Consider the following 9,782-nt stretch of genomic DNA (forward strand, 5'->3'; position numbering starts at 1 on the left):
CCTCATTGCGCAGGCGCGAGCTCCGCCCGGCGGGGCAGGGCGGGGGATTGGCTTTCGCTGGAATGAGCAGGCGCCTTGGGGCCACCTCGGAGCTCGCCTGTTTCTTGACCTGCAGCCCCGCTCCTGCATAGACTCGGCCCCCGTGATTCCGGCGTTCTGCCCCTACCCCTAGCTCCCTAGTTGCGCACACTCCCGTGGCTGTAACAGTTTATTGGCAGCCCAGAGGGGCGAAGGCACCGCGGGGGAGGGAGCTCAGTCCGAGACATGCAGAGGACCGGGAGCCCCGGGGGACGTCGGGGGTGGAGTGGGGATGGGCAGGGTCTGGGGCTTCTCTGTGTTATAGCCCAGCCCTGAAATAAATAGTATATACAGCTAGGAGGCCGGGCGGAGCGGGGGACTTGGGGGTCCCGCCGGGGTCACAGGTCTGAGCAGCGATCCTGCTTGCTGTAGTGGTCGAACTGGTTCTTCCAGTGCACCATGTAGGAGCTCCAGCGGTGGAACTCGGCCTTCCACTGGCGCTCCGCCTCGTCGAGCGTGTCTGTGGCCAGGGCGCCCGGCGAGGCGCGGGGGAGGACGATACGAAGAAGGTCGGGGATCGGACATTTGGGCGGGTGGGTGGGGGCATGAGTGCAGGGAGGACGCACGGAGAAATGCAGGCGACCACGTGGAACGGTGGCAAGAGGATCAGGAGAATGTGCGAAAGACGAGAGGGAGGATGAGGGCAGAGGCGGGGCCAGAGAAGGACAGCAGGAAGGAGAGAGGAGGAGAAAAGAATGACCGGAAGACAGGGGGACAGAGGGGACAGGAGGGGGAGGTTGGGGGAAAAAGAAGAGACAGAAATGGTTGACCGTTATAGCCCAATGGGGGGTGCTACCCAGCCCAGGGCCTCCCTCTTCCCCCCAATGTCAGGCTCAGGTTCCAAAAGATAATTTTATAAAAGAATACTGGCTTTTCCATTTCCATTCAAACAACAAAGGCGTGGGGGTCCCTGAGAAGGGTGGGAGGCACAGTCCCCTCCTCCTGCCCTGTCCAGTGTGAGTCTCTTGGTTTGAGGAGGGAGGGGTCACTGGGTCTGAGATCCCTGAGTGGGGCCCTTCCCGACTGTCCGACCACTCATTAGAGGAGGGGCCTCTGTGGCCGTAGGGAAGAGGCCGTGGTGACAGCCGCAGGAGGTGGGAGAGGAGGAGGAGGAGAAGCTGGTGGAGGAGGAGGAGGGGCAGGGGGAGGCCGGGCCTCGGAGCAGCCTCCCCATGGGTGAAGCCTGGGCAGGTGCTGGGAGCCTCCGAGGCTAGGGGGAGAAGAGAGGGGTTACACCTGGCCAGCTCCCACTCCCCTCCTCCCAGCCGCTGCCCGCTGGCCCCTGCGTACCGGTGGCGCTGAGCAATTTGGGGAGGAAACGGTTCCAGAAGGCGCAGGCCTGGGCACGCAGCCCCCGCCGCACCTCCAGCGGCCGCAGGTCCAGACTCACGTACTGCTGAGCCCCCGCCGTGTACGGGGGCCATTGCGGGGCCTTGGGGTCTCGGGGCTCATTGGGGTCCCTGCGGAAGGAAGGGAAGGCTCAGTCCAGACGGGCAGTGGGAGGAGGCGGCCCCCAACCCCACGGAACCCGGACTCTTCAGCTCTGCGGAGAGCCCCAGAGAGCCCGTCCCCTCCCTCCCACCACCAAGTCACTTCTTTCCCTTCTCCACTGTGCCCGCTCATGGGGTCTTCCCTTCCGCCTATGCTCCCTGTCTCCTCTCCGTTTCCCTCAGCTTTTCTGTTCCATCTTTGTTTCTCCCACTAAAAAAATGGCTAGGATGTCTTAAGCCCTTCCTAAATAACCAGGACGGGTCCTATGTCTACAAACATCACATTTTTTAACAACCACCATCGGATGCTAGATTTCATTGTCCTCTTCTTGATCCAGGTAAACAGGTGTGTGTGTGAGAGAATATGTCACTGCTAGTGAATCATCACTGGTTTGATTTAATCCAGCTCCAACTGCTTTGTCTTGGTCTGCCGTCTTTTTTTTTTTTTTCTAGAGATAGGGTCGCTCAGGCTGGAGTGCAGTGGCACCGTCATAGCTCACTGCAGCCTCAACCTCCCAGGCTCAAGCAATCCTCCTGCCTCAGCTTCCCAAGTAGCTGGGACTACAGGCACGAGCCACTATACCTGGCTAAGTTTTGTATTTTTTTTTTTTTTTCAAGAGTCGGGGTCTTGTTATGTTGTCCAGTCTGGTCTCAAACTCTTGGCCTCAAGGGATCCTCCCACCTTGTCCTCCCAAAGGGCTGGGATTACAGGGGTGAGGCTCACCCCCCTCCCCCCGTGTCTATCTCGTCTCTTCCTCACTTTTCTTTGCCTCTGTCTGCCTCTGCAAGACCTCCTCTGCCTACTCTGTCTCCTTTCTTTTGCTCTCCCCTTTTATCTTCTTTGTGAGCATGTCCCTCTCTGGCTGTCCTATCCTGCCCGTCCTACCCATCCTTTCTGTCTTTGTGTGTCTGCCTCTTTCTGTGTGTCTCCCCGCCCCTGACTCCTGTCCTCCCCAGCCTCCTCTCCCTCTGCACTGCTGACCCTGTGCGGGCGAAGTTGGCCCAGTATCGCATCAGTCGCTGGGCGAAGATTTTCTCCTCCGCGGTGTAGTTTCGAGAGGGGTCCAGGGGGATCCCAAAGATGAACTCGATCTCGTAGCCGTGGGGCACCCCCATCCACAGGGGCCAGGAGAGCGTGGAGGCACGGTGTTCAAAGACGTAGGCATAGACCCGGGCACCCTGGGCAGCCAGTTGCCCAGCCAGCTGGGCCACGGGGCACACGACATTGTGGTCGCCCACCACATCGCTCAGGGCCTCCCTCAGGCGTGCCGGGTCCTCGGGATGCAGCCAGTCTGTGTAATGCAGGACCACAGCCTCGGCTGCCAGGTCACTTACCTGGGGGACCCCGACCCGCACCCCGGCCAGGAACTCGGCCCGGCTGATGAGAGACTCGTTGTCTTTGCTGAAGCCTGGGGCCCCGTAAACCAGAAAATATGAGCCCTCATCCTTCACCACACCCACCAGCACCTGGGGGTGAGGGAGAGGGGAGTGGGATGGAGGGACAGGCACAGACACACAAGTAGACAGAAACAGATGGACAGACAAAGAGCCAGAGAGATGAACAATTACAGACCTGGAACCATGGACAGAGAGAGGACGAAATCGGGGGAGGGACTCAGAGAAACAGAAAATAGACCCATGGTGGCTTTCGTGTCTGCCCTGCCGACCACCCTGGGATCTGAGCCTTCAGGGAGGACTTCTGGGACTTCTGGGAATGGGTCTAGGGAAGCCCTCATGCCTGTGGGGTCCCTGTGGGGAGGGGAGGGACTGTTGGGACCCAGAGGAGCCAGCTTCACCCCCACCAGTCACTAGTTACCTGCAGGCCATGGAAGTCTCCCGCATTGATAAGGGCCTCTGGGGTGTCACTGAGGAAGTCTCCATCTACCACAGGTACGAAGGAGAACCGGAAGACGCTTTCTTGAGGCAGCACATGCCATTCGTGGTTCACCAGGACCTGCGCTGGTCGTGTCCGAAGGCAGGCTACTAGCTCTGTGTCATTCCCACCAGTGCCGCCCGGGGGACAGCCCACAAGTTGGGCCAGCTGTGTGGCCCTGCGGCGGGCCTCTCCCATGCCCACTGTGGCCCAGGGTCCATTGGGGGCACCACTCTGCAGCACGGCCCTGTGGAACAGACCCCGGCTGGGCGGGGACAGCAGATGCATGCCCACTGAGGCAGCACCCGCGCTCTCCCCAAACAGTGTCACTGATGTCGGGTCCCCCCCAAAGGCTGCCACGTTCTCCTGCACCCACTGCAGGGCCAGCCTCTGATCCAGGAGACCCACATTGCCCGGGGCCTCTCGGCTCCCGGGCAGGGCCAGGAAGCCAAAGGCTCCCACCCGGTAGTTCATGGACACCAGCACAGTCCTCTCGGCCTGTACCAAGAAGCGGCCATCGTATACGTCTAAGGAGGAGGCCCCACTGTAGAAGCCACCCCCATAGATCCAGACGAGGACAGGGGTGGGGGATGTAGGCCGGGGGTATGGTGTCCACACGTTGAGGTAGAGGCAGTCCTCGCTCAGCTCACGGTTGGGGTTCCACATCTCGGTGCCCTCAAAACCTGGGTATAAGGTGTCCACATACTGGTAGCAGACACTCTGGAAGGTTGTAGCATCTACCACCCCTGACCAAGGCTGCTTGGGCTCCGGTGGCAGAAAGCGACGAGGTCCCATGGGTGGCTCCGCAAAGGGGATGCCCAGGAAAGCAGAGACGGGGCCCCCGGGGGTCTTCAGACGAATGCCCCGCAGCCGGCCCCCACGCACAGTCACCAGCAGCTCTGCATCCTCCCGGCCCTCAGCCCCCACTCCTCCTCCCAGGAGCCAGAGAAGGAGGAGAAGGAGTGGAGACGCCAGGGAAGGTGTGTGCAGGGGACACTGCGGGGGCCTCATGGCTGCAGGGCAGGCAGCGTCTGCTGGGAGAAAGAAAGGGAAAGGGTGAAGGGTCGGTCGAGAAGCCAGGAGGGAGGAGATTAGGACATGGTCGGCCCAAGGGTTATCGCTCAGCTGCAGAGGAGGTGGGGCAGGTTGGCAAAGATGAGGGGAGACAGGGAGGGAGAGAAGGAGACAGGCAGAGACAAGGACACAGGCCATCAGGCAGGAGGGGACGGAGATCAGGCAGACACTTACATCCAGACAAATGAAGGGAACAGAGAGGAGCACCCTCTCTACCCCCCAGGGGTCCACCGCCCTCACCTCTTCCCGGAACTGGGCCGAGCCCAGCTCGTGCAGTGCGGGCACCAGAGGCCTCAGTCCACGCACAGGCCACCCGACAGGGGCGAGGCCTCACGGACGGGCGGCACCAATGGGGGAGCTTGCTGCGGCCTGAAGGCGCAGCCCCGCTCTCCTGCGTTGGCCAGGCCCGGGGCCCTGGGGGACGGTGGGCTGGGCATTCAGGGTGTGCAAACCTTAGGTCCCGGGGTCCCCCCAACCCTGCCCCGTCTCATCCAATGTCTCGCACCGAGCACTGATGCCCGCGGGTTCCCATCAGCTGCGCACGCTCCCAGCCCAGCCCCAGCAAACAGGCTAGCCAGCCCGTGTCCCCCAGGACTCGAGAGCCCCCATCCGTCTGAAGCTGCCGTGCACGCCGCCGCCGGCGGAGGGCAGTAGAGACCGAGAAAAGGTCGGCGCTCCCCGCCCCGAGCCGGGAACCGGGAGCCGGGAACTTGGGGTGGGGGACTGGGGGCTCAAGGGCCTTGCAGAGCCGCCTGAAGGGCGAGCCGGGACGCTTGTGTTCCCGGGGCTCCGGAGATCCCCGGCTGCAGGGGCGGGGGCGCTATTTTGGGGGCAGCAGCTGTTACGGTTCCGGCATCTCCAGCCAAAGGATCAAAATTCCCCGGGTGGGAACTCCCCCGCTCTCCCGCCGGTCACCCCTCGCCCAGCCCCCACTGTCCTGAGCTAGGGGTGGTGATGCTGCTGGAGATTAACTAGGAAACCCAAGTGGCGCTAATTATAACTCGGGGCTTCCGCTGAGCCTCCCCTTCCCAAAAAATAGAGATGGAGTCTCCGCGGGAGGGGGCGTCCTGGGCCTGGGAGGGGGCCTCTGTGGGGCGCTGCGCAGGGGCGCTGGGCTTGTGGCCTTGTGGATGGGGGTGCCCAGCCCGTCGCCGGGAACCTGCGCAGCTCGGGTACCGCCCCAATCAGGGGGTGTCTTCCAGTGGCCCCGGACTAGGGAGCGATCGGGGAAAGGGCGCTCGGGGGTCCCCGCTGGAATCGGAGCGCAGAGGCGGCGGCCGTCCCCGCGGGCTTGGGCTCCTGCGTGGGCGTCGGTGAGTGTGAGGCGGCCGGGGAAGAGTTCCGGACGAGTGCGGGGCAGTGGAGGGCGGCGCTGGGCAGGCCCGGCGACGCGGGAGCCGTCCCGTTAGGGGGGCCTGGACCCCTCAGGGAGCGCACGGTGCCCCGGACGCGGGCCGGAAGGAGAGTCCCGGGCCGGGAGGGAGACTCACCTGAGGCGGCCGAGCCGGGCCGGGCCGCGCCGGGAGCTGGAGGCGGCCGATGTTCCCCGGCGCAGGCTGAGCCGACTCTGACAGCCGCCGCCTCCGGCCCCCCGCACACACCCCCTGCGGGCTGCACAGCGCCCCCGCCCGCCCCCGCCCACTGTCTCCGCCCCCGCCCCTCCCCGCTTCCCCGGGCGGCCACCTCCCCTCTCTCTCCCTCCCTCGGAGCCGAGACCCGGAGACCCCGGGGCCCAGACGCACTCCAGTGCCAGACGCCGACCGACGACAAACGCGCAGTGACAGACGCGACCCAAAGACCTGCAACGGCGGAGCAGACACCCACGTGACAGACAGACGGACAGAAGCCCGTGGAGACAGACACGCGCAGACGGACGACCTCATGCAGCGACAGGCACAGACAAACGCAGGGACCGACTTTCACAGACGGACGGACACACTTGGACACCCTGACCGCCTCGCTCGAGGCTGGGGAAGTTAGCGCAAGGCCAAGGGGCCATGCATCCCCCGCCACGACACAGACAGGGGTGGCATGGTTAGAGAGGTATGTGGGAGTGTGGCCGAGGACTGTCCCGTTAGGGGTCCAGGTGGCACTGGTGCAGAAAAGGTGACGTGGGACACTCCTGGGGATGAAGGAACACCTGTGCGAATGGAGGTGTAAACATGGGATCGCGAGTGGAAATGAGGTGGGAGGGCACGGAGACAGGAGACTCCCGGGGGAGGAAAGGGTGACTCGGGGACACCTGAGAAGACAGGCCAGAGTGATGGCACGCGCAAGGCTGCGGGTCGAGGCCGCACTCCGCGGTGGCAGTGGAAACTTCTGGAATCCCCGCGGGTGGGTCTGCGCTGGTTCCCTGACGGGTGACCTCGGCCTTTCGTCACCAGGGTCAGGTCGGGGCATGACATCACCAGGCCTAGCATTCATTGGCCGCACTGCTGGCAGGTGGGAGCGGCCTGGCCCGGGCGCCCCTAGCCTGCTCCAAGGGGCCTGACACGCGCAGATTGCCCCCCGCCCCGCCCTCCAGGAGGTCACCCGTGTGGACAGGGCTGCTGCAGCAGGGTCCCCACGCCCGAGGTGCAGGCGGCAATACCGCGCGGCGCCCGCTTTCCGGAGGCTGCGGGCTCGGGAACCCCCAGGACCCCGCGTGGGAGAGCGGCCGGCGCAGGCCAGCGTCGGGGCGTGCGTGCGCGCGCGCGGCGGTGCGGGGCGCGGCGTGGGATGGGCGCGTGCGCGCACGCTCGCTCTGGCCGCCTCGCGCCCCGCAGCGCCCCGGGCACGCGTGCGCCGCCACTTGGGACCGCGAGCGCTGGGTCTCGGGGCCTCGCAGGGGTTGAATCCGGAGTCATGCCCGTCCCTGGCCGCGCGGTTCCCGGCTTTCCAAGCTGGGCGCGCCCCACGCCCGCCAGCCCCACGGGAACCGGGTCCCCCAGGCACGGACACTCGCACTCTGCTCGCTGGAGACGGCCGCCAGGTGGCGCAAAAAGCAACCGCTTGGGCCTTGGAGACTGAGCTGGGTTGGGGGTGTTGGGGAGATGAACCCCTCGCCATCCGTACCCACTGTCTCCGGCTCTCCCCGCCCCAATCTCAGGCAACCCTAGATCTCCTGCCTGGACACCGAGGCTCCCTGCATCCGGCCTTCAGCGTCCTAGCCGCACTAATTGAAGGCTCCCCACTGGCTAGACCGTGTGCCCTAGTTGAGATCCCTGAAGATCAGGTGTAAGGGCTGTGCATGGGTGCAGGGGACAGGAGAATGGACGGTGGGTGTTGCTGCTGGGGGAATGGATCTGAGGCAGGTTTCTAAGCGTGGTAATTATGAATCTTTAAAATGATGGGGCCGGGTGCGGTCCCTAGTGCAGTGCCTGTAATCCCAGCACTCTGGGAGGCCGAGGCGGGAGGATCACCTCAGTCCAGGAGTTGGAGACCAGCCTGGGCAACATAGCGAGACTCCCTTCTCAGCAAAAAAATAAAATGATGGAAACAAACTATGAACGAGTGTGCTGAGGCCTGCCCAAGTCCTGAGGCTTTAGGGAATTTTGACCCTGCTAGTGATAAACGCTTTCCCTATCACCCTCCAGACGAGCTGTGCCACGCAGGTGTCACCTAACCTCTGTCGTCACAAGTTTCTAGGCCTGTACAATGAAGATAGGGAGGGCAGGGACAGTTTATCACCAGGGTTATCATTTCCTGGAACTATCCCTCTTTTCGCCTTGAGCTCTCAGCAACCTTTGTCAACACAGGCACCTAACCTGTCAAGCCAGGAGGCCTTTCCCTACATAGTCTAGCATAGTAAACTCCCCAGCATCCTCTAGGACCCCACCCTCAACAGCTGTCACTGCAGGGATGTCCTTGATTTTTCCCATTTCTTCTCTAACCATTTCTTTTTATCCAGGAATCAGCCTTGCTTCTACTGCCAGTTCTGCCAATTCAGAGAATTCCCCTACCCCTCTTTTATCTCTGTCTCCCATCTTGGCAGGAAGCCCCAATTTTTTTTTAATTTTTTTTTTTTTGTTAGACGGCGTCTCGCTCTGTCACCCAGGCTAGAGTGTAATGGCGCCATCTCAGCTCGCTGCAACCTCTGCCTCCTGGGCTCAAGGATTCTCCTGTCCCAACCTCCTGAGTGGTTGGGACTAGAGGCACCTGCCACCACGCCTGGCTAATTTTTGTATTTGTAGCAGGGTGGGGTTTCACCATGTTGGCCAGGCTGATCTCAGTCTCCTGACCTCAGGTGATCCTCCAGCCTAGCCTCCCAAAGTGTTGGGATTACAGGCATGAGCCACCATGCCTGGCAGGGAACCCCACTTCTATTACAGACCTTGATCCACATCTTCTAACAAAAAAGATTCGTATTTCCTCTATTTATTGGTTAATATTCAGTTCAGCTGTATGAGACCAAAAACCAAATAATGGCTTTAACAAAATATAATAGAGGCTGAGTGTGGTGGCTCACCCCTGTAATCCCAGCACTTTGGGAGGCTGAGGCGGAGTGGATCACCTGTAATCCCGGAGGCCGAGATGGGTGGATCACCTGAGGTTGGGAGTTCAAGACCAACCTGACCAACATGGAGAAACCCCGTCTCTACTAAAAATACAAAAAAATTAGCTGGACGTGGTGGCCCATGCTTGTAATCTCAGCTACTCAGGAGGCTGAGGCAGGAGAATCGCTTGAACTCGGGAGGCGGAGGTTGCAGTGAACAGAGATCACGCCATTGTACTCCAGCCTGGGCAACAGGAGCAAAACTCCGTCTCAAAAATAATAATAATAGGCCAGGCGCAGTGGCTCACGCCTGTAATCCCAGCACTTTGGGAGGCCGAGGCGGGCGGATCACGAGGTCAGCAGATCGAGACCATCCTGGCTAACATGGTGAAACCCCATCTCTACTAAAAATACAAAAAATTAGCCGGGCGTGATGGCGGGTGCCTATAGTCCCAGCTACTTGGGAGGCTGAGGCAGGAGAATGGCGTGAACCCGGGAGGCGGAGCTTGCAGTAAGCTGAGATCACGCCACTGCACTCCAGCCTGGGCGACAGAGTGAGACTGTCTCAAAAAAAAAAAAAAAAGAAAATAAAAATAATAGAAATGTATTTCTTGGGCCAGGTGCAGTGACTGTCATCCCAGAATTTTGGGAGGACGAGGAGAGAGGATCACTTGAGGTCAGGAGTATGAGACCAGCATGGCCAATGTAGTGAGACCCTGTCTCTACAAAAAATAAAAATAAATAGTTGGGTGTGGTGGTGCATACGTACAGTTCTAGCTACTTGGGAGGCTGA

General features: G+C 61.4%; 1 protein-coding gene across 11 annotated transcripts; it reads right to left on the reverse strand.

The window, feature by feature from the left end:
- Positions 1 to 195: 195 nt before the first annotated feature.
- ACHE (acetylcholinesterase (Cartwright blood group)) lies at positions 196 to 7,195 on the reverse strand. 11 transcript variants are annotated; one of them, XM_033192314.1, is made up of 5 exons: positions 6,758 to 7,195; positions 3,385 to 4,472; positions 2,551 to 3,035; positions 1,369 to 1,538; positions 196 to 538 (listed from the first exon to the last, which is right to left on the reverse strand). In XM_033192314.1, the coding sequence occupies exons 1-5, from the start codon at positions 6,933 to 6,935 to the stop codon at positions 417 to 419; spliced, it is 2,043 nt and encodes a 680-aa protein (XP_033048205.1). In that variant the 5' UTR covers positions 6,936 to 7,195; the 3' UTR covers positions 196 to 416. The 11 variants fall into 11 exon arrangements, with proteins under 11 accessions (XP_033048205.1, XP_033048204.1, XP_033048208.1 ...); XM_033192313.1 differs by having other exon boundaries at positions 3,385 to 4,475; XM_033192317.1 differs by lacking the exon at positions 6,758 to 7,195 and adding an exon at positions 6,258 to 6,455.
- Positions 7,196 to 9,782: the final 2,587 nt, after the last annotated feature.

The sequence above is a fragment of the Trachypithecus francoisi genome, unplaced genomic scaffold (assembly GCF_009764315.1).
Source record: "Trachypithecus francoisi isolate TF-2019V2 unplaced genomic scaffold, Tfra_2.0 Lachesis_group4, whole genome shotgun sequence".
NCBI classification, from domain to species: Eukaryota; Metazoa; Chordata; class Mammalia; order Primates; family Cercopithecidae; genus Trachypithecus; species Trachypithecus francoisi.

What these genes read in the sequence shown, in the direction of transcription:
- ACHE (XM_033192307.1), bottom strand. Translation starts at nt 4,452, where the DNA reads ATGAGGCCCCCGCAGTGTCCCCTGCACACACCTTCCCTGGCGTCTCCA. An exon ending in GAGACTTCCATGGCCTGCAG is followed by an intron (nt 3,036 to 3,384) that starts GTAACTAGTGAC and finishes CCTCACCCCCAG; the next exon opens with GTGCTGGTGGGTGTGGTGAA. An exon ending in CAAATTGCTCAGCGCCACCG is followed by an intron (nt 1,289 to 1,368) that starts GTACGCAGGGGC and finishes TTCTCCCCCTAG; the next exon opens with CCTCGGAGGCTCCCAGCACC.